General features: G+C 42.3%; 1 protein-coding gene across 4 annotated transcripts in view; it reads right to left on the bottom strand.

Moving 5' to 3' along the window:
• Nucleotides 1-18,269, bottom strand: part of FCHSD2 (FCH and double SH3 domains 2) — a 441,879-nt gene that overhangs the window by 47,799 nt on the left and 375,811 nt on the right. For 2 of the 4 annotated variants that reach the window (XM_069203852.1, XM_069203851.1), the window contains 2 exons: nucleotides 14,846-14,950; nucleotides 5,388-5,477 (listed from right to left, as the gene is read on the bottom strand). In XM_069203852.1, the coding sequence (XP_069059953.1) occupies nucleotides 5,388-5,477; nucleotides 14,846-14,950 (195 nt within the window). Of the gene's footprint in view, nucleotides 1-5,315; nucleotides 5,478-14,845; nucleotides 14,951-18,269 lie in introns of all 4 variants that reach the window. The other 2 variants (XM_069203850.1, XM_069203849.1) reach the window with 1 other exon arrangement.

Here is an 18,269-nt window from a genome sequence, read left to right as displayed (position 1 = left end):
AGTGGGTGCAGCTCAATGAAAAATGCCCCCACATGCTGTGCACTATTGTTTTAATCAATGCTGGGCTCGTCGCACCAGCAGAGCTTCCTCTACAAGGTCAAAGGGGACCATTTTTTAATAATGCACAGAGCACCCCGGAAGTGACTCTCTCTCTGCTTCCCGAGGTGACACGTGCAATAAAATAGCACAACTTACTCGGGACTGAAAGGAGTGCAAACAATTTCTTTACCGACTATCTATTCTGAGAAGCCTTCGCAGGTCTGAAAAAATTAGACTGCACTCTGCTGATGAGTGAAAAAAACACCCTGGCGGTCCGCGCTTTATCAATAGACCTGGCGGAGGGTGCCCGGCCAAGTACGTAAAATCTGTCTGTGCGCTGAGAAAGTGAGCGCTCTACCCCCGTAATGAACAGGGTCACCGGGCTGCCGCAGGGTGTCGTCACCGCTAGCCCGACATGCAAGCATTTGAACAGTTTTGTGAATAATGTTCCATCGGAAAGACCGACTGCTCCACAGAGCCGAGGGTCTCGGCATCCGTGTACTGTAGCTCGGTGGGTTAATGATTCAACTGCACAAAGGAACAGCTTAACCTTACGGTGACAGAAGCAACAATCTATCATCGACTCCAACAAACGTATGGATTTTACAAGCGGACTTGTCCCTTCCAAACTGAAGCGTAGATTAAAAACCAGGCTGGCTTGAGTGACCAAAAGGATGCCCAGCCTCTAGGCATGGAGACGCCCCTAGGTACCACTCAGGGGTGTGCGGAGGGACAGACATGGAAACACAGAGACGTGGGGGTAACCTACGGGACCCCACCCGGGCTCACGGGGCTGTTCATTGATGATGGGAGGGATCGCTCCTCCCCTTCGTGAAGACGCTTCTTACAGCTGCAAAAGAAGAAACTTTGCGTCCATGACCCGGAGCTGCGGACATAGACGTACTTCACGGCATCCAATAGGGTCACCCACGTCAAGAGAGAGCTCGACCATCGGCGGGTGCCCTTCAATGCCTGCCCCGAACCCCCGTTATTTTCTATTTCCGAAATGTATACAGTTCCACAGAGTTTGGCAAAATCAACATTTGCAACTGAAACTTTAGTGTCCCCTGCTCAGGGTGTTAACAGCAGTTAAGGCCTTCTGCTATAATGGCGCCAACCACTGAATTGCTTCATCACGATTATGGGCCTAAAGTGAAGGAAACGAGCAACTGACATCTGTTAATCCCTCAGAGCAGGTAACGCCATCTCCTGGAACACATTAAGGGTCGTCGGGCCTATATTCATGAAGACATACAACATACGCCTTGCACGCCCTCTTCGGCCAGGTCACCGAGTGCTCAGGAACACCGGGGCAAATTCTAAATGTGTTTACAATGAATATTCATAAATAGTGACGTGCTTTTAATACTGAAACACAGCAGAGCTCACTAAAATTACTGCAAATCATCTCCGGGACGCCCTCACATTTCTCATATGTGAGGCCCAGTTTTGATCTGAAAGAAACTCTCGATAGCTGCTGCATGAAACGTAAACAAAAAATTCACAGCACAATGTTTGCAATAGACTCACACATCACCCACATTAAACATACATTCAAGGAAAACAGTATTTAAAACCATCTCTTTCAGAAACATTCAAAGTCATCAGGGAAAGACTTCCTGCAGAACAGAGCTGGCTGTATCGGAGGAGGGGGGGGGGAGGGAGAGAGAGGACTCTGGAAGGCCTGGGGCCCTGGGCAAGAGCCCACTTGGCCCACGCCTTAAAACGTCTGTGGCCATCACTCAACAACCCAGCGCCGCTGGAATGTCACAAGCGCACATAAAAAACGTATTTGGCCCCACTTCGTGCTCTGACTGGACTTAAAGCGCCTGAATAGAGTGAGAGCACGACTGAGTAGAGTGAGTGAGAGCACGACTGAGTAGAGTGAGACCACGAAGTGGGGCTATACAATTTGCCTGAATTATTTTGCCTGCAAGCAAATAACAGTAGGTTACAAGAGGAAACAAAACGGTTAATTCAAAATATGTAAAAAAATACCCAAATGCACGTATTTTAAAAACTAAAAACGCTCAAATGATACCTGCAGCGATCCGGTTGCTGTCCTGTCAGTTCCTGGCACAGAGAGCGTCTGAGCTGACCTGGCACTGGGCAGCACCCCGCTGAGACCAGGGACAAGTGACCGGATATCAGTGCAGGAATCGAGTCAGCAAAATCGATATCACACAGGATGCAGAGGAGTCGCCCAGCCTGCGGATATCCGGACACGAGCATGTATGCTCTGCTCCCAGTCACACGCAGGGCGACCAGATGGCTCCTTGGAACCGGGACACCACTTGTCAATTCCTGGCCTTTGCTTTTACAAACCACTGTGGTCAGGTGTGTTAATCCAATTGACTCAATTAAAAGGAACCAAGACTACAACTCCCAGAATGTACTGACGTGTAAGCAAAGTCCATGATGGAAGTAGTGAACCCCTTCCTTCTAGTCACAGTCACACGTGTTTCAATCAATCAATTTTTGATAAGCGTGGCTACTCACCTGTGAGAGTCTCCAGGCGTTGCAGGCTGTTTGATACAACTAAATCACACAATGGGCTTAAGAAACAATACCGAATCGGTATGCAGAAGGGACGTGTTCAAGGCATCCTTCCAAATACCTAATCCTTATCATATGTAATAATGTTTTGTGACCAAAATCCAGTCGCAAAATGTTAATATTTTACAGCATATGAAAAGTGATGGAAACCTATTCCAAAACCAGAAGGGGTCCCCAAAGGACCTCTTTCCCTTTGTGACTGGCCAACAAACAATTAGGAGTACCCTACTGTTTAAAAAAGTTTAGAAAACGTAATTTAATTGTTTTTTACGCATCCAATTTTCCTTCATGGAAAACGGTCTGAGTTTAAAAAAAAAGTCTGCTTTATATAAAAGCAATCACAGACATTTGAACTTCTGATTCAACAGGCCACCATCCCTGTGATGGCTGCAAATCATAGTTGCTCACAATTTGCAACCTACCTGATTAAAATGCATGAGGTAGGTCAGATTCCGAACCACTCCAATTCAGATTTTTTAGACCCAACCTTTTACTCCACAGGTCAGTTTGCAAAATAATGCACTGGTCGCAATTTGTCACCAGTGCTTAGTACGTCTGACCCTTTGTTGTCTCTTGGATATTGATTAATGTATGTAAGCTCCTTCTGTACAGATCACTTCCTTTTTTCTTGAAAAACTTGCTTATCAAGACGTTTTCTTTGCTTATTTTCTCAATACAATTTTCCAGACAACAGAGGTCTCTGGTTTCAATGTTCTTTCTGTTGGTAACTCCTTCATGAACTGTGCTCTCAGACTGTGGCAGACTCTGTAAAAGCCTTATTTAATTCAAATGTTGAGCAGCACATTTCTCGTTTCCTGTCAATAGTATAAGCTACAAGTGTTGACATTCCTAGTAACCTTCAGTGCACACAGTACAGTACTCTACAAAACTGAACCTTAGCTTTCAAACATCATGAGCTAGGTGAAATGGTGCGCAATGGCTTAATAAGTGTGGTATTCATTTCTTAAGATATATGACTCTCTGGGTGGGTAAGATAGTGATTGGTAGGAAGGCCCTGGTGTATCCAAGGAAGGTGACCATACAGGCACATCTAGACTAAAAGAACTTAAAATATAATGTATCACACACAAACTAGACACTACATATTGGACATAAGGTCTAACTCGGTCACTGTGGGCAACAGAAGAGGCAGATCTAGCAGCAATATTGGAAAGGGAGATGGTGGTGCTATGGTAGAGGGTATTATTAGATATCTAGTGGGATGCTACGACTCCCTCCGAATAGTCGGATATTGTTCAGCAACATCACTAAGGAGGGACACTGCTTGTGACCAGGGAGAAGTAAAGATGTCGACATACTGAAATGAATTGGCATTACAGAATGAAATGGAGCATGTCATCTGAAAGCAGTGGCTGCTTCAAAATAATGTACACATACATGCCAACCATGGAAGCGATATTGTACCCAAACTAAGAATATTAAAGTCAGTCGTTGTGAACGGACAAGCATAATCAAGAGTGAAAAAGAGTGAAATGAACCAATGGGGAGAAAATAGACACAAATGATATCAGTCTTTATCCACCACAAGAGAAAATAAAATGGAAGGTATATTAACATACGACCACATCTAGGGTTCAACCACACGGAGAATGTTTTGAGACTCATGTCTGACAATAAAAATAGTTTAAAAAAAAAAAAAATATATATATATATATATATATATCACGAGAACTAAACACGGTGCCCATATAAAATCTACCAAACAAGAACAATGGCATCTTATTTTGTGCTGTCTAATCTAAGGGACAATCATGTTTGCTGATGGTATCCAAACTGGCTAGTCAATGGAAGTTCAAAAGTAAAATATTAATAAGGTTAATGTCCAATAAAACAAGCACTGGCAAAACAAATAGGTCTAGCCTTTTTTAAACATTGGCTTTGCCGATGAGTAACTGGGGAGAAAGACCACTTTCCCCCAAATAAAGGTGCAATTCCGTATGCATGATCGATGAGGCATGTGCGCTTTTATCACCATGCATGCGCAGATCTACAAAATGAGGCAGGCACTATTTATTTATTTTTTTTAACTAATCCAACACCTGCTGGGCCCTCCCAAAAATCTGAAGTGGATGGGAGGCAAGAAGGAATGGATGGAAGAGGGCAACAGACAAATCTGCCGGAGGTGGGTGGGTTGTGGGGAAGGAGATAAATAAAAATAGACACCGTGAGTGAAGGAATGCACGAGATGGGGGAAGCAACAAAAGAGGGCAAGATCAAGTAGGAAAAGCAATGGATGAGCTGGAGGTGGCGTGAGAAGGGAGCAATACAGAACCCAGGGTGGGTATTAGGAGGAGCAGCAGCACACAAGGGAGGGAGCAACAAAAAAAAAATACATGAACTCTCAGGATGCTTAATGAAAAAGAAAAAAGTAGGTCCATGAATGTGAGCAGTGGAAGAACACAAGTCACCCAGCCAAAAAGGTGATGAAGAAGCTGTGCTCTTGGGATGACAAACAGAAGAAGAGGAAGAAGCAAGAAAAGCAGGCAGGTAAGCCACTGAATAGGAAGCAAGCAATAGTAATAGTAAAGTCAACCAATAGTAAGAAATGGAATGGCTCTAATCCCACTGTATGGCTTGGTATGGTCCACAAGTGGTCTTTTGACCCGAGACCTAAGGACAGACCAAAAAGAATTGAATCATCATTTCCCCAATTAATCCGGATACATGCTTTTGGTACTCTACAAACAGGGAGACTATACCAAGTGAGACGAGCCATTATTCATCACTGTAGGAAGGCTTGCCCAGCGCTCGTTTTCCAGTTCTTCCATCACCTGATTCATTGCACTCTTTACCCAGGTGTCCACAGAGACGCCGATCTGTCGTAGAAGGTCCAGACGAGCCTCTGCTTTTAATTTAATGATCTGCAAAGACAAAAATAGGGAAATGAGTAAACATCTTCACGTGCTCTAGATTTCCGGCATAACAATCTTTGCACACTTGCAGAGTTGACTATCAGAAAATAGAACAGGAAAAGATAGTCTCAGATCTGGGAAAAAAAATAGCAAGGCCTGTTCACAAAGATCTTCCTGTGACCATGTATTATTTACTGCTGAAATCTCAGTAGTAAGTCACAACTTCTCATGTAAGAAAGTTTTGAGATTCCAACCCACGTTTTATACACTTCATATGTTACAATAACTGTGTGCCCAGTAACCGACTTCACCTCGCTAGACATATTATTGGCCACCACTGTTCAGCTCATTGAGGATTTTACCTATTTTTTTCAAGATTCACAGGAAAGAGTTGGGAATAATGTGTGGCTTCAGTATAAATCACACATGGTTTCAATCTCCAACCTGTTCTCTCAGTACAAATTCCTCCTGCGGAGATAAAACACTGGATGCATGCAGAATTTGCACCCGACTGCACATTTTTTTTCAGGACTCTGAATGAATCAATGCAATACAATGACTATTAGCAACTTTGATAATTAAGAGGTCCACACCAGAGTGCTTGGCCTCTGAGTGGTGTGTGCCATTTTAAATATACCATGGCCTACAATAGGAAACCATGATAGAGTGATAAGGACCATATGATGTATTTTTAAAAAATTTCTAAATAGATAAGATAATGTTTTAAACCGGAGACCAATCTGACTGATGCACGCGAGGTTGGATTCAAGAGTGCCGGGTTTAACTTGTGCATATAACCTGTTGGGAGGGAATTTCCCTAGTTATGACTGGAAACTGTGCCATAGTTTTAAAGAAGGGTTCTGGTCTGAAGGGTTAACTACCTCAGCTAAGCCTAAGTACCAATATAGCACTCTTTGCTGTGGTGTTTATGGATTATGCAGTGCTGCAGTGTTTTAATCCAATGTAAAACCCATGTGATTTTGTGTTTTCAATGATGTTGGGTTTACAATCTAGTACACGAGAGCCCATCTCTGACTGAAAAGAGATCAGATTGAGCCCAGAAGAAGACACCTTGGAACTACATTTTAAGGGGGGTTAGTTCCACGTGATGAAACAATCCAGGATTTAATGCTTTCTATTATTTGCCAAAGAAGGGCAATCCTCGAAGTGAAGCAAATTTGCGCATTATTTGGAGTTTGGCAGACAGGATACTTGGTCACAAATGCAGCAGATGTTCCGCCTACAGTAATACAAGCGCATTGTAGCCTATGGCACTTGTAATACAGCAGACAGGATATCCATCATTGTGACGGTTTGGTCCACCCACTACACCCTTAATAAAGACTGTAGTTATAACTAACCGAGTGTCATCTACCTGGAGATGATACAAAATGTCTGATCATTTTTTAAGTGTGTTCTGAAGTTCCAAGTATAAATTTTAAAAAGTAGGAGACAGAAAGGAGCCTTGAGGCACTCCAAGAAAAGGGGGTCTCAAAGAGGACTCCTCACTTGTTTGTCGGTATGGTTTCCAAGGTATGACAAGTACCAGCACGGCACACGGCATTTATACCAATTCTCACCTTCAATATTGTTAGTGTTGCAGTGCAAAGTACAATATGCCACTGAAGTCAAAGATGATGCAGGGACACGTCACCATATCCAGTAGCCAATCATCAACAATTTGAAGAATTGTTGCTTCCGTCCTACACACCCCGATCTCAATCCCGAATGCACTTCAAACAGAAATGGATCAAAATCCATAATGATCTTTTTCAGTTGCGATTTAGAATGGCATTCCAGGGTTTTCACTAGAAATTGAAACAATGTTAAGGGATTTAAATCATTTGATGTTCGTGATCAGCTCCTGGCTTTTTTAAGAGTTGGGTGGCCGAACCTAATTTTGGACTGTCCACTCACTCACCATGTGCTTGTGAACTGTTTGTAAAGAAAGCATGAAAGCCAAACCTAATCTTCAGTTCGTGGAATCAGATTAGCAAAGCATATTTGCAAGAACCTACTAAAACACTAAACTGTGTTTAGCAAAAAACCTTTTCTTAAAAACACTATCTTAAAATATCAAAAAATGCATTAGACAACATGGCTTTTGGGGTCAAATAAATCAAAAAGGGGGAAATGGACTTGAGCAATGCTTTGCTAGGAGACCTCGAGAACATTTTGCATAGTATACAAATGGGGACCCAATATTCATTGCATTAAATTTCTGGTGAAATTATAGAAATGTGAAATTCTTCTACATAGAAAAATATGCAACTGCAGCTCTACAGGGCACTGAGTAGCTGCCCCCTCTGGGTGACTGGCGCTCAGATTACATTGGTTACCAGCTCTGGAAAAACTATTCATTCCATGGACTAAGCCTCAGGGAAGCTCTTGCAAGTTAGGTTCCTGGTGCATGTCCATTTGATTCTGCAGTCTGAAGACCCACAATGTCCCAAAAGGCTACCTCTTCTCAGCCTCATCATTAAGGGAGTACACAGAGTGGCAGATAGTGTTGTGAGTAGATTCTTTCCCGTATCTGAATGTTTAGTAACCTTGCCACACAAACCAAAACACAGGATAAAAACAATCTTAAATAGATGTTGACTTTTCAAACTATTGGCCGACTCCAGAGGGGAGTAGGGAATACGCTTAAGTATGCAGCCAGGGTGTCTATTTTTTAAATGCTATAAAGCATCTGTTCAGTGCTGTTGCATCTATGTTTCAGTTCAATGGATTGCATTTTAAACAACCCATAATTCTCTCTAATATTTCTCTCCCGAAAATGCTGTACTGTACACAGGGATTAAGGTAAAAACACCTGATTTCCATGCGCTACGAGCACTCTGTAGGAGATCGCTCCAACACCTTTGTCAATGTTTTAGATTATTTTGTTTCCAGGAGAATCTGCAGCAATAAGTCGGTGGTTCACCTGGGAAGATAATACAGTGAACAGTCCAAGAAATCGCAGGTTTAATCACATTTTCTGAACTTTAAGGTCTTACCATTGCTATTCACACACCGGGCGCTTTGGCGAAATCTATGTGAACAAGGTCTTTTTTTCATTTTATGAAGGGAAGGACTACGGGAGAGGGGGTCACACAAGTTGCTGTGGGAAAGGGCAGAGATTCAGCCAACCCTGAAAAGCATCCTCTCTGGATCTGCACTAACCACGCTTCAGGAGCTTGTATCATTTATCTGTTCTGCCTGTTCTTAATCATTAATCAAGCCTTTGGAAATAAACTCTTCGTCACAAATAATAGTTATTTTTCCTAATTTTAGGTAATTTCGTCTGGAAGTCCATTACTGATAGTGCTTGAATTTAAGCTAAACCTATGAAATTAATTATTACTATGGGACAAGACCATTGTTAAAGTGGCTGATGAGACTAGGGACGTTTAGGCCAGTTAATTATGTCAAGTTTCATCATGTGAGATGTTAAAACTAATGTAGAAAAGATGTGAGCTAGCTTTTAGTGAGCAAAATGGTCATTTCTAAGGAGATGCTCTAGTTGCTAAGAGCGTGAGCACCGGATGCAGTTGTTAATCTTCAAATGTTGGTTCAGCTTCAGCAGACAACTGAAAGATATTTTAAGTTTTGTTTGGGCCGACAGAGAATGGGATCTAGGGAAATAGGGAAAAAGAACACTGAAGGAAGCAGCTGATTTTCTGAAAGTGAACATTAAATTCATACTAAAACGTTAAGTTATTCGCAGGACAAACAGAGAAGTTGGCAATGCAATTTGCATAATGGCATGCTCTAGTTCAAGTTCTCTGAGACAACTATAGGTTTATTTTCTTTATAGGCCCCATACTGTATTCCTTAATTGCTTCTAGGCTTTCTTAAGGGAAGCAATCACTATATGCAGGATGAGAGCAGGCTCATTATATATATATCTCCTTAAGACACATCTTGAAACAAACATACAAATCTACGATGACAGCATTTCGTGAGCTCAGGAGATGAGGGACTGTAGGTCGCACAACACTTGCAAGAAACATGTCCATCTCAAGTGCTGGAGACTCAAAATAGCCAGTTTTTTTCGAATTATGTGCTAAAGAAAATACACTGTGCTAATGTACAAAGAGAGTAAGTTTAAAAGGGGGCCAGTGCCAAATAATTACGGATCTCCTCTGCTTTTAAGTTTTGTTCTGGGACCACAAGGAGGTTGGCTTGGCTAGAGCAGAATGAGGGACGAGACTTGCCATAAAAACAGGCTCGCTTCATAAAGAGACACTGAAAGCTTTAAAACCCTGTTTACAGTGGAGGTCCATTCTATACTTCAGAGAGCTACCTCTAGGGTAACTTGGCTTTTCAATGGCGTTTTTGATAATGTGGAGCTTCTGTTCCATTTTTGGGCCTTTTTGGGCACACCATTTGGGCGATCTCACCTCCTTTTTCTTCTTCTCAGATGGCAAGTAGTGGTTGTAACAGGGCATGTGTGCCTGCTGCAGCAAGCCAGATTGAGAAAGGGTGGTCTGCAATTGGCTTGTATGCTTTATTGACCTCTGCTTTTATTGCCTCAGACTGGTTTGGTCCTAGATGTGATAGGTGTGTGTTACTAGCCATGAACAGTCTTCTTATGGCGGTTCTATTTTGCATCTGAATTTAGAGGACTATGGGTTTGGTTGAAGTTGCAACTTAGTACCTTCTGCTGATGTATTAGTGTTCCTACATAGGCCTTTATTTAACTTCTTTGACAAAATTTAGCTTTCTGTACCCTGTCAAAATGGGCCAGAAGGGGAGGGGAGTGTACTTATATATATACTCTGAATGTCTTTTCAGCTTGTGTTGGCATGCACCAGAACACTGCTTATAAAAGTGTGGCCGCCCTCATGCTTATGATATACGCTTCAACCCCTGTGCTAAAAAACAAACACACTTGGTCACAAGAAAGGCCGAAATGCGTTGATGTGTCAGCAGTAATAAATCATTGCCCACCATACAGTGTGGGGAGTGCTGTTCCTTTCTTATCGATGGGGTTGAACCCATAGTTGGGTGCATGCGGGTGGTTTGCTGTGAAGGCCGTGCATAGCGGTGGTTGTATTAATGTGCAGTAATTGGATATTACTTTCCATAAAAAAAAAAAAACATAGAAATTCACTGTGGCCAGTCCCTACAGCCAACCCTTATAACCACCCAACTCCAGGCTGCGCACAGAGTTGGCTGCAGGAACTGGCCTTTGGCCAGTCCCTACAGCCAACCCCTATATCCACTCAACCCCACATCGCCTTCGGCCGTGCGTGGTAGGAGTTGGTCACAAGGCTTGGCCTGCCTTGTGGCCAACTCCCTGTAACCACACAGTTTCTCTAACCTACAATAAATGACATAGTTAGAATGATAGGTTTCATGGCAAATTTAAAAGAAAAATGTAATTGTCAAGTAAAAAGAGTGAGATCATCTTTCAGTATATACCTTAAATGTTTGAAGTTGAAAATAAATTAAATTAGGCAAACAGGAGGGTTGTTGAATACAAGTGCCAATCATGTGTTGCTTAGATATTTGTAAGGTTAATAGTTTAACTAGATAAGCAAGTTATATGACAATTATTATTTAAGCATTTTCTGTATGCTGCATGTGAATTGTGCTGCTTTTCATAGCGTTTAGATTGCGCTTTGAATCACGTGACTGAATACGAGGTATAAATGTTAATGTCAATATGGCGACCGTGAGGTTGACAAAGGCGGTTAACGCCGAAACGCGTCCCGGAGTTAGTCAATAAAATGTAATTGTCAGTGCTCTTGGAGTGCCGTTCACCTTCTTGCAGACCTTGGAGACGAGTGAATATTTTAGACTCAGTGGTGCGTGTCTGGTTCGGCACCTCCGGTGTTCTGGTGCTAACGGAGAATGCTGTCTGCATGATCTCTTCCTCTTTGACGTCGAGATTTTCAGAGCTTTTGGATGCCATCTTGAGCCTTCGTGCTCTTCTGTCCCGAAGTGTCTTTTTTGATCAGAAGGATCAGCAGGCCTCACAATTTTCTTCCGGATGATCTGGGGAAAGGCAAAGATTACAGACGAGGTGTTGGTCTGTATAAGGGAATTTGGCGCGGCACCGAGGACAGAATCGGAATAGAGTCCGATCCATGAGGCTCCCACGTGGTCGACCCGACCAGGCCCGAGTTGGGCGCACGCGCCCCGAAGGGCGAGTAGAGATGTCTCTTCCGACGGTACCAAAGCGTTTTCTGAATTGAACTATCGGAGTGAAAGGAAATACGTCCGAACCCGACGGTGGAAAGAAAACAATCTAGCATGGAGTCGATGCCCATGCACAATGGAGCTGAAGAGGAGGAGTCACTCGATCCCGTGACTCGAAAACACTTCTTCAAAGAAAATCAACTTGTAACACTCCGAGCCCAACACTAGATGGCAGAAGTATATGCACAGCATTGTGTATCTGCAGCTACAAATGCCATTGAACATTATATATATATATGGAAAATGTCACTTACCCAGTGTACATCTGTTCGTGGCATTAGTCGCTGCAGATTCACATGCTGTGCACATCCCGCCATCTGGTGTTGGGCTCGGAGTGTTACAAGTTGTTTTTCTTCGAAGAAGTCTTTTCGAGTCACGAGACCGAGGGACTCCTCCCATTTCGGCTCCATTGCGCATGGGCGTCGACTCCATCTTAGATTGTTTTCCCCCGCAGAGGGTGAGGTAGGAGTTGTGTATGCTAGTAATAGTGCCCATGCAATGGAGTAATGTACATAATGTAGTTTAATGTAATATATTTACAAATGTTCAAGATCAACTTCTAAATGGCTACAGGCTCCCGGGGAGGCGGGTGGGCGCATGTGAATCTGCAGCGACTAATGCCACGAACAGATGTACACTGGGTAAGTGACATTTTCCGTTCGGTGGCATGTGTAGCTGCAGATACACATGCTGTGCATGGACTAGTAAGCAGTTATCTCCCCAAAAGCGGTGGTTCAGCCTGTAGGAGTTGAAGTAGTTTGAAACAATGTTCTTAGTACAGCTTGACCTACTGTGGCTTGTTGTGTCGTTAACACATCCACACAGTAGTGTTTGGTAAATGTTTGAGGCGTAGACCAGGTAGCTGCTTTACATATTTCGGTCATTGGAATATTTCCTAGAAAGGCCATGGTAGCACCTTTCTTTCTAGTTGAGTGTGCCTTTGGTGTAATAGGCAGCTCTCTCTTTGCTTTAAGATAACAGGTTTGAATGCACTTAACTATCCATCTAGCAATGCCTTGTTTAGAAATTGGATTTCCTGTATGAGGTTTTTGGAAAGCAATAAATAATTGTTTTGTTTTTCGAATTAGTTTTGTTCTGTCAATGTAGTACATTAACGCTCTTTTGATGTCTAATGTATGTAGTGCTCTTTCAGCTACAGAGTCTGGCTGTGGAAAGAACACTGATAATTCTACTGTTTGATTTAAGTGGAACGGTGATATGACTTTTGGTAAAAATTTAGGATTTGTCCGTAGAACTACTTTATGCTTGTGTATTTGAATAAATGGTTCTTGTATGGTAAATGCTTGTATCTCACTTACTCTTCTTAAAGATGTGATGGCAATTAAAAATGCAACTTTCCATGTTAAGTATTGCATTTTACAAGAGTGCATGGGCTCAAAAGGTGGACCCATGAGTCGTGTTAAGACAATGTTGAGGTTCCATGAAGGAACTGGTGGTGTTCTTGGTGGTATAATTCTCTTTAGACCTTCCATAAATGCTTTTATGACTGGTATCTTAAATAGAGAAGTTGAGTGCGTAATTTGCAGGTAAGCTGAAATTGCTGTAAGATGTATCTTAATGGAAGAAAAAGCTAGCTTTGACTTTTGCAAATGTAGTAAGTATCCTATGATGTCTTTGGCAGATGCGTGTAAGGGTTGAATTTGATTATTATGGCAGTAATAAACAAATCTTTTCCACTTATTTGCATAGCAATGTCTAGTGGTAGGTTTCCTAGCTTGTTTTATGACCTCCATACATTCATGTGTAAGGTCTAAGTGTCCGAACTCTAGGACTTCAGGAGCCAGATTGCTAGATTCAGCGATGCTTTGGTAGTTTGACATGAGGCACTACTGAAAGGTCTAGTAGTATTGTGTACCAAGGTTGTCTTGCCCATGTTGGTGCTATTGGTATGAGTTTGAGTTTGTTTTGACTCAACTTGTTTACTAGATATGGAAGGAGTATCTCTTCTTTTCTTTTGATCGCTTGGAAAAAAGGATAGGAACTAATGTCAGAGTGCTGGGGCTGTGCCATAAACAGATCTATAATGTCATGTTTGAGGAGTCACCAGCGGTCAGTTGGAGTCATGACATCACCTGCTGCTACTGTGGGAGAGACATTTATTTTTTTCCAGACCACATAGTGGCTCCCAAGGGAGATTCCTGCAGTGGTGAATCCACAGGTAGATGGAATATCCACCAGAAACATTTACCATGGTAGTAAACTGTTGACGTGCTTTTGATGGATCTGAACCTTGTCTAAAAACACAACCTTTATAAAAGTGAGTTTATTTTATTTGCTTAGTAGTATTTATAAATTAAGAACCTAGCCCCAAAGTCGTGATACGTACAATCAGGATATGTAGCTAACGTGAGGAGACGGAGTCATGCAAGTTTGTTTACAATGTGAACTGAGGATACAAATGCTTAAGAGGGATATATAGCGGCAAAGGAAATGTGTAAACATCCTTTATACTTACTCACCCTTTACGATAGACTTGTTTGTAAGTTATGTGTTGTAACACAGGATAGGTGCTTTTTCAAATATCTTTACCTAAGAGACGTAACCAATATGAACTTCATTTATAAAAGACAGCAGCTGATGTCAGTCTGCTTCCATAGCCAAGCAATTAAAAAAGTTATTCTGCTGTTAAGACGCTTAAAATGTTTTCTGGATTCCTGAATAGCAGAAGAACTTTGCAGAACAAATGTGGGGATTGTCAGCTTTCAAATGAGCTCTGCAACACTTACTCGAGGGCAAAACCACCTCCAAAGACAAGCCAACATACGGAGACTTTTATTTCACTTTCGGGGTGTGGGGGTGACTAGGGGGGCACTTATTCTGATGTACCACCAGCGAGCGAGATGCAAGGGAGCACTCAGATCTGTAAAAATGTCAGTGACACTGTTTATCTCTGTTCTATAACAGAAACAATACGAAATTACTTTGTGTAATTTTCCACCAGTAGTAATACCAAACAGTTCCTCTCCTTATTGCACAAGAAACCTTTTGACTTTGCAAAGTATAATTCATTTTGACAGTTTTATACTGAATAACAGTAAATTTGCTACAATGTCATCCGATTAATGTTGCTATGTCCTTCCTTCTCCGCTTTCCACATCCTATCAGGGGTCGGATCTTTCACAGGCACCATTCCCACTGAGAAATTCCATTTATAGGCTGAACCTCACCTCAGCTTTGCGGATGCTCTCTCTGATATCATCTATTTTCAATTCCAGCTCTGCTCGGTTCTGGTCCGATGCGACAGTGCCATGGCATTCTAGTTCATCTAGTGCCTATCACAATAAAAAAACACAGCATCACATTTATTGGCAATGTATAGGGCACAAGAGAAAGAAACAACTAACTGCGCAGTGTTCATTTTGTTTTTTTAATTAACACGAATGGATGTGGTGTACAATGCACTGCATTCGTATCCACTGATTAGTTCTCTAAACAGAAGGAATCAGAATATTTTCAACAAACTTGAAAATGCAAAACATGATTGTGATAGGGCATATAAATGAGACTGTTAATGTGATAGTGGTCAAGGATTTGACTGCCGATGTGGAAGAAACTGGAACTTGACTGGGGATCAGAGTGTGGAATCAATTGTGGACGCAAATGTGGTCTCAATTGTTTAGGGAGGTATAAAATTAGTTGTGGTTTCGAGTATAGATTCAGTTGTGGATGCAAGTTTGGATTCAATTGTGGAGACGCGTGTGGATCAATTTGTGAACACAAGTGTGGATTCAATTGTGGAGACGCATGTAAATTCAATTGTGGACTCTGGTGTGGAGTCAATTGTGGACGCGGGTATGGATTCAATTGTGGATGAGAGTGAGGAATCAGCTGTGGAGGAGAGTATTATTCAATTGTAGGTGTGAATGTGGATTCAATTTTGGATACAAGTGTATTGAACTGTAGATGTGAATATGGGTTCAATTACAGATGTGAGTGTGGATTCAATTGTGAATGCGAGTGTGGATTTTGCTGTGAATGAAGGTGTTGAATCAGTTGTGGTATTGAGTGTGGATTCAGTTGTGGATGTGAGTGTGGATTCAGTTGTGGATGCGAGTGTGGATTCAACTGTGGGAGTGAGTGTAGATTCAATTGTAGCTGTGATTGTGGATTTAATCGCGGATGGGACTGAAGGATCATTTGTGGATGTAATTATGGATTTGTTCATGGAAGTGAAACATATGTAATTGTTAATTTGACTGTAGATGCAGAATGACCAATCTGCTACACTGATTACCTTCCATAGAATTATGGTCCCAGATTGGAGGTCAGGGACCATAACAAGGGAGGGTAATAGTATTTATTGCCCTGCCGGGAACAGCAGTAACAACCTAGTTGTGACTTAAGCTCACTGTATTTTTGGGGTGGGGGTGGGGGGAAGGACTACTGGTAACCTCTGAAGCATGGCGGTTCAGTTTTTCCTGCTGCACAGCCACAAACTGGGAAAAAAGTTAAAACAGTGGTGTAGCGAGCTATTAGTAACCAAGGAATTCTCCACGAGTAGGCAAGTAATGGTAGCTTAAGCCTACAAGGAGGACTGATTGGCTGGCCAGTTACCAACATTCCACATTGGGTGCTCATCAAGCTTAAGAACCAATGAGTGAGAGGAAGCGGTTGCCTGCCTGGCAAAGTTCAACAAATCGAAAAGAAACTGGTTGTCTGTGCCGAAAACAATTACATCTCTTTTCCTGGAACCAGCTCGTAGTTGGTCATCCAGAGATCGGACATCTTGCAGGGGGGACAGGGTGTTCATGCTGGATGCACACCAACATTAATTCTGTGGCATGGGCTGGATGAAAAGCAGACAATCAACCAGCAAAACTTAATGAGCTAGATTTTTCTGTAATTGCTCCAGGAGTGCCACTCCGCACAATGATCAGCAAGTAAGAAATCAGCTGCAAATTTGTGAGATCTACAGATACTCGTACTGGATTTTTTCTTAACAATTCTAGTTCATTTATTTTATTCAAGTTTCGCCTGCAAGGGAAGGGGATGGGGAGGTGGAATCGAGACCTCAATGGAACAGAACACATTCAAGATCTGGGGTATCAGTCTTCACCCAAAGTGTCCTCATATCGGATAGTGGCTCTATACGCAAACTCCCATTCTCCTCCATCTTCAGAGCCATCCCTCTAGCTGTTACCCAGGTCTTCGCACTTTTCTTCCACCTAATATGAGGTGGGCCCTCCACGGACTTCCAGTATGGTGCTGTGTCCCTACAGGCCACACTCAGAGCAGGACTTACAAATCTATTTCCAGCCTTCCTCTCTGTCTGTTGAGCATATAAACCAAGCAGTCATATTTCAGTGGTGTACTTATCTTGCCTAAAGAGTTCACTCAAGGTTGGACGTGACCTGTGACCAGAAGTGGGCATTCACTACCTGTATAGGATTCTAAAGGATGGTAACCACCTCTACAAGTTTCAGTGACCATGGAGGAACAACATCCTCTTTAAGGGACCATATGACGATTTTCCTGATAGCCAGCATCAAAGCGGGTACCAAGTGCTTTAGAATGGAATCCAGACAAGTGTTAAACAACACGCCTCAGCAGACTTCCTTAGTAAGCCATGCTTTAGCACAGGCACTCGACACTAATCTGAAAAAGAAGACGCTCCTAAGAATCCTAAAACATAGTGAAATATCAAACAAGGACTGGGTGAATCAGGTACCATGTGCGGCATTCGTATCGTCTATTCTCCAAAGAGGTTTCAGATATGCTCAGAAAAGCCATCAGCTGATGTAAATTTGGAATCTAGACATTCAAGTTGTGTGTGTTTCCTGAACACACTGAAGACCTCTATAGAACTTGTGTAGGCTTCACTGACAAGTGCAGAACAATATTATTTCTGCCCTTCAGTGAAATATTTAGCCCTTTCTCAAGGACATCAAGCTAAGACTCCACTGAATTTCCAAATTCTCCTGACTGGCTTCATGATCTCATACGAATTGACAGTTTTATCTTTACCCATTTCTATACGAGAACCTAAGGCTGTGCACTGGATAATGCCAAACTATAAAAATGCTGATTGAAGCAGCAGAGTAGCAAGCAAGCAATAGTCTTCTTTCCCATTACCAGGGTGAAGGCAGAATATACAGCTGCTATAAGGAGCTTCTGTTACAAGTGTTTATTTCCATAGGAATTTCTGTGCTTGAAAACGCTGGGCTTCTGTTTGGTCATGCTCCATGGAGGCGCTCAAGACCAAAGTACTGAAACAACTCGCTCCAGTGATGGGTCATAAAGGCGCAGTGTACGCTAAAAAACCTTTACGCATAAGGTTGTGTAGCTTAGAATTGGTAGGAAACTTATTATAGAACTCAAAAGAATAATACAGTGGTCTCCCTCAAATGAGAGAGAGAAGGAGTCTTACAGGCTATATAGACGTGGCTACGGGTAAAGTAGTCCCACAATGGGGCTCCTAATGTGAACTATTAATGTACTATTTGAATGAGGATTTCCAGCCTGGAGACTGTTATATTATAAATCATGTGAACCGATAGAAGAGCGAATGCTGGAGAACAGTACTTCTTGCCGCATGAGGTTGTACCATCTGCTGAAAAGAAGTAAACCTTAATGAAAAGCTGTGCAGAAATC

Source organism: Pleurodeles waltl, chromosome 8, assembly GCF_031143425.1.
Source record: "Pleurodeles waltl isolate 20211129_DDA chromosome 8, aPleWal1.hap1.20221129, whole genome shotgun sequence".
Classification (NCBI taxonomy): Eukaryota; Metazoa; Chordata; class Amphibia; order Caudata; family Salamandridae; genus Pleurodeles; species Pleurodeles waltl.
The sequence above is the reverse complement of the archived record's forward strand: the minus strand, read 5'-3'. Positions and strand labels throughout refer to the sequence as shown.